The 14,936-nt window shown below is 42.5% G+C and overlaps 1 protein-coding gene across 1 annotated transcript in view; it reads left to right on the top strand.

Annotated features, from left to right (window-relative positions):
- The first annotated feature begins 6,472 nt into the window (after positions 1-6,472).
- Positions 6,473-14,936, top strand: part of Trpm (transient receptor potential cation channel, subfamily M) — a 66,302-nt gene continuing 57,838 nt past the window's right edge. The window contains exon 1 of the mRNA XM_084592150.1: positions 6,473-6,481. Within this exon, the coding sequence (XP_084448276.1) occupies positions 6,473-6,481 (9 nt within the window). The remainder of the gene's footprint in view (positions 6,482-14,936) is intronic.

Raw genomic sequence — 14,936 nt, 5'->3', positions numbered from 1 at the left:
ATCGCTCAGAACATGCTGTGTATTTTCAGAGAGGTTCGTAAATCAGCGAATATCTTCAGCAATTGGAAAAGAGAAAGTTAGCGATGTGAACTTGTCGATGGTCTGGGCTGGGCGGAGCAATGTGACTAAAATGTGACTAATGGCCATCCGTCTTTCCAATGACCATCTTTTTATGCAGCGTTACAGATTTATGTTAATGTTTACAGGTTTTTGTTTGCAAGTTAGTTTTTTTTTGTACATTTGTTACATTTGCTTTGTGCGTGAAACTGGGTCACACTGCGTGGAAGACTTCGTGTAAGTGATCGAGTTTAATGGGTGAACTATTATTAAGTAAAAATAAGCACTCATATTTAAAGCCAAGGTCTTGTACGTTCCAATACTAAAAAGCCGAAGCCTTTCGTGCCGTAGTGATGGTCATAAAAATACGTCATCAACTTATGGCCCGTAAGCCATATGTTTGTTACGTGTTCATGATTGACGAAACGTGATATTATTTGAGGAAGGCACATCTGTGACAAAGGGTATTGCTATTTCAACAATCCTGTACATTGTAGTTTGTGTATATATGCCTACCTCCGTCTAAATGTGGCGTCAAGTTTCCCGATTTACGTATCAAAACTGCTATGGTCCCGTATGAAGGCCTGCAGTCATTAAATATAATAAATAGACAAGGAAAACGTTTGATGCAACCATTTGTCGTACAGTGTTTTGGGTGCTTTCATTAGATAGTCAATTTCATACAGAATACATGTGCGACTCAATTTGGAGGTTAATTTGCGACATAGAGCCGAATCTATGAAATACTATCGGGGGCCAAAGTTTACACCGCAAATTATCCAGAACCAGAGCCTACAGCACTGTTACTATAAAGCTGCTTGAGACTGTGCTTATTGAGGTGAACGTCAGATTCGTGCACTTTGATGTAGGCTAGAAAAATCAGTTGTTTACTAAAAAGCGGGGTAGTTGTACCACAAAAAAAAAAAAAAAAAATATCTGCGCTCTGGGGACTTTTTTCCACAATATAATTCCAAAACATGCCTTCAAATCGACTCCTCGGTAGTGCAGTTTTTAGGGCACTTGACGGTTGTGCCCAAAGTTGCGGGATCGAATCCTAGTCGCGGCGGCCGCTTGACTAGTAATATTTTAGATAAATAATAGTCTAAGCATTGTGCTATATCAGAATAAAATGTGTACTTTGTTGCGTGTTCTACCCGCACCGACAGCGCCGACGTATCTCCCGCAGGTTTAAAAATAAACATCTGTAATTGTAACCAGATATCACTCGATGGAAACGCTGGGCATCACTTGAGATAGTCTATTAGGAACGAAGAGGCTAGAATGGTTCTACAAGCAGATATTTTTTGTGTTTGCGAGGGGACTAGGGCGAAAACAAAAAAACTACTTCGTAGCTAAGACGAAACGGGTCCCAGTAAAAACAAAAACTATTGAAGTGGAATAAGCGATGCAGTTTGAATCACACACCTCTGAAGCCCTCGAATAATTTCATACGCGTTTTTGGTAATTTTCATAGACGTTTCAAGTAAGAACTTCCTGGGCGCCGGCATATATTACTGACTGAACTGTTGTCGGTCCTTGAGGCTAGCAAGGCGAATGCAGCAGCGAAACTGGCCGGCAATGGTCCCGAGAAAAGGAGTTTCTTCTTAATCACCCTTTCATGATAAAAAAGAGTTGAATTTGAATATTCGGAGGTATTTTCATCATGCATATCGGTGAGGTGAATAGAACAGTGTGGACAGGGAAGGACGCGGTTACCCCCCAAGCTCCTTAACCACAAGGCGACGTGGTCATGGGAGACGATAGGGCAATAACATGTGTCCGTAACTGCCTGGATGCAAAATCGCTTATTCAGAATTGATTACAGCAGACATATGTCGCGCCATTGCATAACACCGCTCTTAGACGCTAATGCAGCGTACTGACAAAATAATTATGTAACAAGGCGGGAAGGTCCGTGGAATGGACGGTCAAAGATTTTTCACGCAAGTATGGCGCATACATTAATCATTGCCAAAATTCAAGAACGAAAGGGGTATTTGTGAGAGAAAAGCTATTGGGCGCAAGTATAAGGAGCGCGAATAAAAGGGTCACTTTCGACCTTTGCTGTAGCATCTTTTGCATGCATATTAGATTTTTGAACAAAGGAAGTTGGTGACGAATGGGTGTGCGTTGCTCTTCAATGTTGCCACGACTCAGAGATCTAGATCGTGTAACCTTACTGAAATGGAAAGCTGCATTCAATATTAAAAACAAAAACAAAACAAAAGCCCTTGAACGGCTCATAAAGCGCAGATTTAGAGTCCAGATGCTTTAACCATAAACTGCTTCTTTTTCGTTTTTTTTTTTTTTTTTGTTGCGTGAACTAATGAGACGTGATATAAGACGGTTCACACTCCGTGCAGCGGTGGGCCAGTATGAAGCCATAGTATAGACTCTACTATGTGGAAGATAGTCCCTACATAAAGGCGCAAAGTCGCAAACTGCGAAGTGATTCTACGCGCTTTTTTCTAGACTCACAGATCATATGTAGCCCGGCCCCTGCTGTACAAAGGTAATTTATTCAATATATAGCCGATGGGACACATTTAAAATAACGCCTATTTTTTTATTATGTTCATGTTTGTATTTGGTTTTTATATACGCACTGCTGGGAAGAAAAGTACAGGTGATTTGAAGCATCCTACTTATGTCCTTTTGAAGCAACACGTATTACACGCTACCAAGGCTCTTTCAGTGGACGAGGTGTAAATTACTGCTATTACTGACGGCATGCGTAAACATAAAACACATAACTATTAAGAGTGGCAATAAACGTGCAGCTTCTGTTAGACAACTGGACGTTAAATGTGAATTTTTTATTTCACGTTAAAACAGTCGAAACTAGATGGAAGTTTTAATCTCAATTCCAAGAATCCCGGTAGAACACTTAGTCATAGCATTAGTTGATAAGGGAAATTTGTGAATTCTGACAATAAAGTGCTGATGCCATCTTTATCGTCCAGAATGCTGCGTGACTTTAGTAGCTATATGCATAAAGATAAATAAAAATAATGGGGAGAAATAGAGCGTATCTCTTCATTTTGCATAGAAAAGTAGAACGCTAAATATCGTCAAGTGGTTCCTGTAAATGAAGATGCGTGCTTGTGTTGTCTCGTGGATGCCACAACAGAACGTTTTCCAGGCACTTGTCCCATCAAGGCTTTTACTGTACTGCGGGGTCTGGCGACGCTTCGGGGCTAAGTGTCTCTGTTGTCTTTCTCTCGCAGGGGTCCAAGAGCCGCTCAAAGTACGGACCAAACGGCGGTGCAGACGCGTACACCAGGGCAGTGGACTGCCACAATGTTCGTGAAACACTTTGGATCGTGCTGAGCGTGGCTAACTAACAAGTTCTCATCAGACGAAACCGTAAAACTGAACATTTCTTGGATATTCGTTCCCGGAAGAGTAATACAAGCTCAAGTGGATAGAAACGGGCCTCCAAAATTCGTGCATTTTGCTTGAGTAGAGATTTATTAGGAATTACATCAACAAGAGGCAAAAATGAATGGGCAATTCGCAAATAGCGGAAAAATACTTACCGCCAGCAACTGTAAAGTTAACCACGCCTCAGAACGAGCCACCTTTATGATCATGCACACTCCTCACATTTTTGCACTCTCTCTAGCGCCAGCACTGCACCGTAGCTTTGAATGGCTTGAACGAGCACGTATCACTGGCACGCTTGATTGAATATGAGGAGAACAAGTGTTTTAAATCGGTTCTTTTCTCTTACTGTGGACATCCCTTTTGTTACGATAGTGACAAAAATGGGCAGCCTTCCTGCACCTACAGTTGCGCTGATTGATACGATATTTATTTTCAGGAATAACCCTGGATGTCCCATTACTCTGTAGATCGTCTACACGTCGTTTATAAGCGCCCATATTTAAAATGTCCTTTTAGCACGGTCTAAACACTAGCCCTATAAGAGAGTAAAGAAGGGAACAACATATCCTTTAGTGCACTCTGTATTGGCGCTTGGGAATGCTCACTCTGTATTGGCGCTTGGGAATGCTGTCCAGGAACAGGAGCCGAGTTTCACCCCTAAAAGTACCGAATATCTGTTGGTTGGCAGCAACAAAAGCAGATTATCACTTCCAAGCGTGTGAAGTTAAAGCAGCAAACCAATAGCATTTTAATTAGGGTTTAAAATTCCTCTAACTGATAGCCTCAAGAGTTCTGCCGCTGCCATTAACTTCTTTCATTTTTAATTGCCTCCAGTGGACATGTTTCAAGGTTCAATGTATGCCTCTGTTTCCAACACACACAACACACACACACGCGCACGCATACATACATACATACATGCATACATACATACATACATACATACATACATACATACATACATACATACATACATACATACATACATACATACATACATACATACATACATACATACATACATACATACATACATACATACATACATACATACATACATACATACATACATACATACATACATACATACATACATACATACATACATACATACATACATACATACATACATACATACATACATACATACATACATACGTACATACATACATACATACATACATACATACATACATACATACATACATACATACATACATACATACATACATACATACATATCATTCGTACGTTTAATAGTGAAAACTTAGTTCAAGGCTTGGGTGGCGCTTGAAGACATGCTAAGCTATTTTACTCCTTTATAGGCTAATTCGTGTACAGAGTGCCCACAAATACTTTGTTTCATATGACCAGCCCCTAAAAAAAGCATAGCATCGTATTTGAGAAAGCACACTTCGTTAAAAAGGCAGCGATAATCTTGCTGTTCTATGCTGCGCCAAAATATCACGCCATTAAAAGGGTTGCTAGAACTGATGATCGAAATGAGTAGCCACCGTTTCATATTTGTTCGGTGGTAAAAATGGAGAACAACAACTGGAATTACGGCTATCCCGCACCAGGTGCTCAAGTTAAATGACAAAAGGGCATTAAGTGAAAAATAAAACTCATTTTTTATAGTTTTGATGCAATTCTGCAGCGTCAGTTGTGTGACTCCTGAATACATGAGAGAAGTTAAAGATTCTAGTTAAAAAACTATCAATTTGTGAGACAAATAAGAGTATTCTAGAGTTAAGGAGACAGGTTTAAAGGTTCCGTTTTCCAGAAAGCTTGGCGTCGGCGTTGGCGGAGTCGTGAGCAATAAAGAACGGACATGCTTTCGGTAATTGCTAGGTGGCAGGTGACATGGACAGACACTGATATATCGGCGACTTGTGTGACGTCATGATACCCTATAAAATGGCTGAGTGGCAGGATCTCGGAACTGGGGAAGCTCTTTGAGATAGGGGTTAGACAGAAATCAAACTGGGTGCTTTGGATCACAAATCGAACTCGCTATCCCAAGGTCAAACTGGCGTGCTCGGATTGTCAGCCGGTGTTTCATACAATGTGGTGGCTTACGGCTGTATGCTAATGACAGTACCTGCGAGATAAAAGAGGCACAAATCGATAAATTAGGGAGGAAGCTTGTAGCAAGGTGCGCATATGAGGATTATGATCCACAAGGAGAGCTGGGTAGGAAAACGGGAGCCAAATACGCTATTGCGCCAAGTCCTTAAAGACGAAGCTTAAGTAGCCCTCCAAATTTTATTCTTCAGGCGTTTTTAAATCCCGCAAAAACAAGAACAAAAAACAACAAAAAAAAAAACATCAACCGTTTATTGATGTAACATGTAGCAGTGTATCGGGTTTGCACGACGCGCGAAGATGAAAAGCAGCAACCATACCTAGATTTCATAATATTCCGACAGCACAAGTGAAAAATTCGCCTGCCAGGAATTGATGTGCATAACATTTTTGTATGACAACGAATCTGATTAGTAAAACTCAACTGTTTGATGTTGTCAGTTTAGTCGAGAAGGCAAGAACATAGGAAGATATACGCTTCTAGAAAGCAGTGGTTTTCTCACTCCAGAATCCTCGCGCGCATCAGAAACTCCAGTCTCGCCTGTACAGAGCCTGCATTTTGCTTGAGACGTAAGTTCATGTTTTTTGCAGAAATTGTGCGTTTTTCTCCGCCAAGCTACGTAAGCAACTAGATCAGGAGCGAATTGGTGCTCAAGTGCTCCACGTGAGCTCAGCGGTGCACAGGTAGAGCTTGAGGTTTATTCATTACTCATTTTTGTACTACTACTGCTCTCTGTGTGAAAAGACAGTTATAGGCCATAGAATCCTGCCATATGCAGGATGATTTTCAGCTTACCGATTTTGACTTCACGTTTGTATGGCCTGTGAATTTGAGAACGAGCTTGAAGATCAGCTATCATGCTGTGCCTGGCGGGCTCAAAATCATGGCCTACAAATATTGCGAAGGCTTCACTAGTTTAATGCTCTAAGAACCCCCTATATCATGGTTAAGGTACGTCGGTAGATGCTGCCTACCACAATATTTAATGAGTGCAACCCGATAGCGCGCTCGTCTACATCCTTTTATCTGCTTGCATAAGTTGGCTGATAACGTTACAGCGTGATGGCAGTGCTCGTATTATGCTGGTTAAGGTCTACTTTTCAGTATAGAGACGTTGCGGCACTATGCCTCATTCGAAATTTTGCAGCAATATTCCATGGAGTGAACGTCCTAGTACATCTTCTCGTAATAAAATAACAGTATTTGGAATTACCAGAAAAAAAAAAAAACATTTACTGCGCACTTGGCGCTACAGGACAATCGTTACAGGACAATCGCATCTGACGTGAAAAAACAACGCCTTTGAAGCGAGAAAAACGAAGCGAATGTAATCGCTGGCAATGGTCGCGAAGAAAAAGAAAATATTAAATGCTAAAAAAAGCGGAAGGATGTCCCGTCTCCCATATACGCACTCTCGTGGAATCAGCAATACAGTATACACTGAGCGTGATAAATTTTTGTTTGTATGACTTGCAATCAATATTACTTTGCAGTTTTATTTGACGCGTACTTTTGGACCTCTGAGCTGCAGCTAATAAAAGAGACAAACCGTAATCATAGGCGAAAATCTTGTGACCTTAACAATGACAATTTGTGACTGTTTTTATAGCAATTTAACAGAATGGAACAGGCTTGTTGCTCAGTGGTGGAACGTCAACTTGATTGCAGCCACAAAATTTCCTAATAATGGACGCCATAATTTGCTGGACAATGTATTACCTAGCAGAAAGAGACAGATAAGAATGAACTGGAAGGCAAGGGTGTTAACGAGCAGGTTGTTCCGTTTGGCTACCCTGCACTTGGAAAAAGGAACGAGCGAATGGATAATGGAGAAAGGGAAGGTTCGAGAAATACGTTACTATTTATTATTCGAATTGATCTGAGTTTTCTAGACTTCTTTCTTGTTTTTCAGCCTTATTTAAATTATATTGTTCTACTTTGCTTCGCAAAAACAATTCTTTCCGCCAATTAAAGCGCGCGTTTCCTAAAGCAAACTTCTATCCCAAGGGAATCTGGCCTTCGTTATGTCTCTGCTCAATTTAAATCCGCCTTCGCTCGCTGCTGGTGTCTACAAGCGACGCTATCCAGATTCTGTCTTGCAAGCAGGCTGATTAATATTGGAGGAACGGTAAGGTTTGTCTTGTTGCCTTCAGAACCTAATCTCGTATATTATAGACATTACCCACCCTTCATCTCCTGACGCAGTGTGGATTTTTCGCATCCCCTTAATCTAGCGATCCCCATCGCGAATGGTCATTCGTACTTGACGCTGGACTGCTGCCAATGCATAAAAAAAAAAAATCTTTACGGCGCACTTTGGATCACTAAACTGCGATGAAGCGAAAGCCTCTATCGCGCGTTGCTCCTAAGCCCTCCACTACGACACCACTTTCTCTTTATTTTCATCCCCACTTTCTCGATGACGCGATAGCGTAAGCTACAAGCCAAACTTTAAAGCCTTACTTTAATCGAGCCGTATGAACGTGCCCGCGTGGTCTAGGGATAACGTGAATGCAATGATCTTGGCTGGCTGATTCTAATATCACCCTCCCATATGAAAGGAGACCCGAGTTGGCAGTTCCTGTTAAACGTAATGTCAGGAAGCCCTACCTCCAGTTAGTGCTCGGCCATGTCAGCTGCCAGTTACCGCCTCTCACTAACAAAATTATTACGGACGGACGGACGCATGGACATGAACCGCGAGCATGAGCTATTAAAGGCTATCGTCCTAAAACATGTGCCGATGAGGGGTTGCCATCATGCATCTTTGTTGCATGCGTTCTCTTTGGCGTTTAATTCCGGGCTTTGCGCACTAATTTAAGTCGGATGGAAGCTTACAACTACACGCGAACAAAATGGTAGGCGCTTGGCCTGATAGAGGTATGGGAGATCAAGCTACGCGAATTCTGCGGCAATACTGGTTGCAGAGAGGTACCGCTTGCATGCTGTGAGCGCGCGTCCCTTTGCTTGCGTGGAATGTTCATTAGCTGCTTAACTCTTTCTTGCTTTGATGCCACCCCCCCCCCTCCTTCCCTTGCGTATTTCTCTCCACCATTACCTTGTTCCATGGAGCAAAGCTCCATGCCTTTCCTGCCTGTTAATACTAAACGCTCATTTTTGCCTATATGTAAACTGAACTTATGCGTTTTATTAGTATGTTAGTCGCTGAACTGAACTCAACGGTGGAGAGCAAATTTGCAAGAAACATTTACAAGCATTACACTCACTGCCCCGTTATTCAAGCATGCCTCGTTTCCACTTCTCTCCCTAGCGTTGCCAAGGTTGGCGCAGATTCGCCGCACCAATAACGAATCGAGGAATGCAATCAATGCCCCTCCACTTTGGTGTGAGGTACTTTTCCGGAGACAGGGCCGGAACAAGCTACGGGCCAGGCTGCAGCTTTTCGGTAGGGAGCGTGCAACCACTCGAAAAGATCGAAGGTCTGTCCAGCGAGCGCCGATAGGCGATGAAGCGCGCCCCGCCAGACAAAAGCCAGCCGTCAAGCGACACGCGCTACCGCTACGCGCCCCAATAAGGACGCGGCCGGAGCACTCAGCAGCGTGGAAACGCGAACAAACATAATAAAAATGATACGGGAAGAATGCGACCTGTCCTCGGCAGGCTGGAAGGCTAACGGGTGGATGCGACCTTGAAGACATGTTGAGGGCTGCTGCGTTTTTTCTCAGCTCCCACAGTCGGCGTCGGGCCATCGCAATACTAGTTAGAAGATCAAAGGACTTTTGTATTTTTGAGCTTCGTCTTGGTCCTGTCACCCTTGGCCGTACGCCTGGAGTGTCCCCCCCCTCCCCTCTTCCCCTATTCCTTTCACTGTCCTCGCCGAGCCTTTGCTTTCGTACGTAGCGGTAGACGCTATATGTACTAAACAGGTGCCTGGGACAGTCGTGTGGGGTTCGACCTTAGAACTAGCAAATATGGTCGAATAATAAGCCTGGCGCTGAAGAGCTGGATAAAGGTGAAGGGCGAGAGCAGGAGGGTGGAGGGAAGAGAGGGAAATGCTGTCATAAGGATTATTAGGGCGCTTTAGCTGTTTTCGTGCTTTAGTCGGGTTACTGAAGCAGCGGCGATTCTCGTGAAACTAGCTTAGACGATCAACGATCGTTACAGGTCACGAAGAGACAAAAACAAGAAAAAAGAAAGAAGAAAAAAAAATTTGAAACTGGTATTTGTGCAAAACACTTATTTATTCTTGGATTACACTAGCTTTTACCACACGTTCACTAGTCTACTACGAGAGGCATACTTTGTGCGCATCGGCTTGACATTAAAAAATGAATAAATTCGGCGACAGATGCAAATAGCCTGTGCACAGCAATTTTAAACATTTAATGATATAAGGCTAATATTTCTAGAGACGGAGTTTTTTTAAAGCGACCTTTGTTCTTGCGTGGTTCAAGCTCATTACCGGCAACATCGGTTGGCAGAAACCTGTTGACCGAAGTTTCTTAGTGTTTTTCCCGCGAATAAAGTTAGTGGGCCAGATGAACGTCGCAATAGAATATCAATGGAATGCTTCCATTTAACTCTAAAAACGATACACCACTGTAACTTTGTGTGTCAGTCGCAGTTTACCGAAACTCGCAGAACGCTTGCAAAGCACCCGTGACAGAAGATTCTAAACTGCCGTGTCATTAGTTGAACCCGGAACGCGCACCAGATAATGCATGGATTCGGAACTGACTTGGCGAAACCTGGGCCACGAAATTAGTCGAACAGTCGCGCTCACTATCCGAACGTTCTTCTGCTCCGGCGCTCCGCGGAGGGAAGGGCGCTCTGTTGCTACTGGGTTGGTTGCAGTCTTCGCAACCTTTGCTTTGCCTAAATGTACTTTAAGAGAGTACTGAGGCTCTATGCCGAAGTAATTATAAATTCATGCATCTTCTCTTCTACCCACGTAACGCGCCATACAGTCCTGAAAAACAAGAAGTTAGTCGAGCGATGCGACATTAAAGTTAGTGTAAAGGCAAGGTTTTAATGTGCCATGAGTCAACTACTTCTATAACCGCTTGAAATACCAGCGATCTTTTTTTTCTGCTTCCTTTGCTTTCTTTTCCTGATAAAATTTGCGTTTAAAATGTCGAGTAAGAGGGGCGTAAAACCTGAAAAGGTTAACGTCCTGTGTTAATAACATTTCGTCTTCAAACGCTCCGGTAAAACGACATTATTGATGGAAGAGGAAATGAATGAAATAACACATCATTGCTACGAAAATTACTAACTAAGCATATTTGCTTGTCTGAACAAACAAAGGAAACAGACACTGATAATGTTAAACACAGCATGAAATTTGGCAAATAAATGTTAGTGGGTGCCTTGTAGTTGCATTCTTCGTGCCAGACATTGTTCTTCCTGTGTCAGCATGGACATCTACCGGAGTAAGATGAACATATATCGACAGTTTCTCATCTGTTCTAACTTCACGCTGAAGATACGTTACCTGAGAAGTGACCTTGCGTCAGAAAATAAATCGAAAATAATAAGAACGCATTCAGTGTTGGGTGCATGACACATGTTCAGAAAGAGGGAATACGACCCTTTACTGCCTATTTTCACTACGTCGTTTGGGGTTTCATGATAGTGAAGTACAGCCACAATACTAGCACGAAATAATTGACCGTGCAACGTGCTTCGATCACTAGTCATCCCTGAATCCGTTGCATTGTGTGTGACAACGATCGAATGCGCCCGGTCGTTGTGGAATGCGAATAGCCGCCGGTATTTCGTTCTAGTAAAAGCGAGCGATCGAAGGTCGGGCTTGTTCCCTGACGGTGCTCGCTTCGCGTGGGCCGATACGCAAATGCACGCCCGAGAAGAATACCTCAAGTACTAGAGGATAGAATTATAGTGCCTAGAATATACTAGGCACTATAATAGAATATAAAAGTGCGGCAACCCAGAGCCCTGTTATCGATTGATACAACGGATAGGGAAATGGCTATGCCAGTCGAGCATCCAATGTCTCATGCGTTAGTTGCGAAAGCCTGTTCAGTTCTCGTAAGTTACGCAGAACCTGTTGCATAAGTTACGTAGAACTGCCGAACTTGTACTCACCTGTCTGAATTTACATTCTTCCTTCTCTTACTATATATTGATTCATGCAACTTTAAAATCATTTCTTTCAAAAACTGTGCCTTAACAGATCAATAAAGTGCGTGTAGAAGTCCACGCAATTTTATTATATGTTTCGCGCTCAAATACAAGACATCTCACGACGTTTACATAGAACCAGGAAACTTTTGTGCATTAAAGAGGCAGACAAGGAGATGTAAATTAAATGAATAAATGAACAAATAAATGAATAAGCATGTAAATAAATAATTAGTATTCAAATATTAGTCTCGTACCTTTGGGGCAGCATCGATACCCTGGTGCATACATGGGCCTTTTGATTCTTATACATCACCACAGAGCAGAGTTTAAACGGCAGCATGCATTTCATGGTGACCCGAGCAAAATTGATTTTTTTTTTTTGCATCGTTCAGGACAGACCGCACTGAAAGTGCTAGTTTGGCTCATAGATGTTTACACTTCTTTTATATGTTTGCATTGGTCTTTCACAGCCAGCTTCTTATGCACATATACCGGGGGTGCCAGCCAAATTTAGCTAACGGCGAAAAAATAAAATATTTCAGATAGCTCAGGGGATAGCTACATGCAGCTACCAGCCGTCTTGCACAACGCAGTATTTTGGTTCTATTCAATTATTTAATTAATAACTGCGATATTTTTATATTCAGATATGTGGCGCAAAAAACACAAACACAAGAGAAGATACACAGCACACGCGCACACTACCAACTGTAATTAGAATTTGAAAACACTTCCTCTTCACCACACCTCCTCTTCTACACTCAGGCACATTTCATCTTCCTCTTCTTCTCACCTTCCTCTTCTTTGCCAAGGGGATAATGGCACTCTCTTCCTCGCAGACCTTAACATCGTCCAAACATGGTATTGACCAATCTCATCTTCCTCTTCTTCTCTTCTTCCTCTTCTTTATCAGGGGGATAGTGGCACTTTCCATGAACAGATCTTTTTATTCCCCAATCTCATCTTCCTCTTCTTCTCTTCTTGCTCTTCTTTATCAGGGGGATAGTGGCACTTTCCATGAACAGATCTTTTTATTCCCCCTGATAAAGAAGAGCAAGAAGAGAAGAAGAGGAAGATGAGATTGGTCAATACCATGTTTGGACGATGTTAAGGTCTGCGTGGAAGAGAGTGCCATTATCCCCTTTGCAAAGAAGAGGAAGATGAGAAGAAGAGGAAGATGAAATGTGCCTGAGTGTAGAAGAGGAGGTGTGGTGAAGAGGAAGTGTTTTCAAATTCTAATTACAGTTGTTAGTGTGCGCGTGTGCTGTGTATCTTCTCTTGTGTTTGTGTTTTTTGCGCCACATATCTGAATACGATGCAGCACCAACTAGCCCCTCAAGCCGTTATTTTGATATTTTTATATTTTACTGAATATCTCGACGCGAAATTATTGCAAAAGAAACAACATTTTATTTTTAATTTGCGATAAAAAAGGCATCAGATGCATTTTTTTACCAGATCAAAAACAAAATTAAATACAATTTCACATAATACATGAAATCACCTAACTAAAACATTCGGGCGCCCCTGTTGTGCTGCGTAGAAGAGAATGCCTGAGTTAATGCCTTGTGCTAAATTTTGTTAGTAGCACGGACTTTACAACATGACAGGATTGCCTTAAGGCGATAGGCAGTGTTGCACGTATCGCCTAATTTTTTTTTTGTGCCAAATTCAGAGATCAGTTCTACCCTTTGATGCAGGGCAGGACTGATTTGGCGGCGACTGCAAATGCTGACTGCTATGTAGTCCACCCTGCCATTGTTGCTACGAAAAAAATAAATCAATAGAAAATCAATATAATTTCGTTCTCTCTCTTTCAGCTGAGAAGAAAAAAGCTTGCCGCTACGGTGGTATTGTTAGGGCCGACATTCATCGCTAGAACAGATTAAATATTCGTCGTTGGAATCTTATTCAACGTGGTAACACTGTATGCGAGCAAGACCACGTTTTGGTTTTCGACAGAGGCAATAAATTTTGAGTGCTCTGAGATTTTCTGTGAAAAATTGCACAATCTCCCAAATCTCGTTTAAAATATGAATAAGCAATGCGTGCTCATTTTTCAGCTATATTAAAGAAAAACCACTTTCGGAGTTAGTTAGAGGCCTAAAATTTACTACGAGAAAGAGGAGCAGTATCTTTTATCCCGTTCAATTTTCTTCACCGTCTCAAAAAATTATGTTCTTATAAAGTCATCATTGCTAGATAGCGAAAACTGTGTGTTCACTTTTCTGGCGAAATTATCAATTAGCCATGCTTTCTGGCAAGAATAGGTCAAATTGTGCGTAACACATTGACCAAAGCAATCATGAATGCGCGCCTTTTTTTGTTCAACTGAAACATACATTCCTGTATTGATGACTGAGCGTTTCTGAGATGCAGGCCTCATTGAAAAAATTTAGATCGAAAGTCTGTTCAATTTGCTCTGGGCCCCACATTTTGTACACCCCAAACTGTCTCATGTGCGATGTTTCTTCGGAATTGGGGACTTTTTTCAAAGAAAGAAAACATTTTTTTCGAAATGAAAAATATATGTGTAAAAGCCCAAGTAAACTTAAGATTTGAAGTAGAAGTGCAAACTACCCAGAATATGCATTGCAGTTAAAGTTAATAGATTAGACAATCCCATCTGGATGGGTGCCCTAAGCCTGGGCTCATTTGGAGCCAAACAAGGAATGGTAGTTGCGTCAGCTCTTTCCTTTCCAAAGCACCGTGTTTATACGCGAGCCACTATAAATAATCCATAAAGCTGCGCCAACCGCCCTTAGCGCACTAGAATTTCGCGTTGATAGGGTTCCACAGGAAGACAAAGCTATTGCAGAGGGCGCAGTGCCTGCTCGTTTCACATTCATGGACGGAACAGAAACGTGATTATTCGTGTACACATCTGCTGCAGGGTTGGAACAACAGGCGCTTCCGCTTTCTACGGTCGGTGTGCGGCCTTGAATTGATTCACAGTAGGCCGGCCTCTATACGGTCGGGCGCTCACCTGGCGCGCCCTGCGCCGATATGCAAAGATCCGGACGCGGGCAGCATGGGTAAACAGGCGCCGACCCGCAACGTTGCCGCAACGTAGAAGAGGCGGAAAGCGTTCCCTAGGTTTGGGCTGCTTTGGCCCAAGCAGCGCTTTGCGTACCGTCCTTCAAGCGAGCCCGAGGGGTCGCCGCACGAAACGGGAATTCGTGCGTCAGCCGGACTAACACTGCGCCTGATCGAGAGCGAGAAGCCTTAATATTGATATGAGCTTTGTGGAGTGAATAACCGGAAGTGATGTTGGATGAAGCAGTCAGATATACAGATA

This window comes from Amblyomma maculatum, chromosome 2 (assembly GCF_055883805.1).
Source record: "Amblyomma maculatum isolate TAMU_Amacu chromosome 2, ASM5588380v1, whole genome shotgun sequence".
Classification (NCBI taxonomy): Eukaryota; Metazoa; Arthropoda; class Arachnida; order Ixodida; family Ixodidae; genus Amblyomma; species Amblyomma maculatum.
The sequence above is the reverse complement of the archived record's forward strand: the minus strand, read 5'-3'. Positions and strand labels throughout refer to the sequence as shown.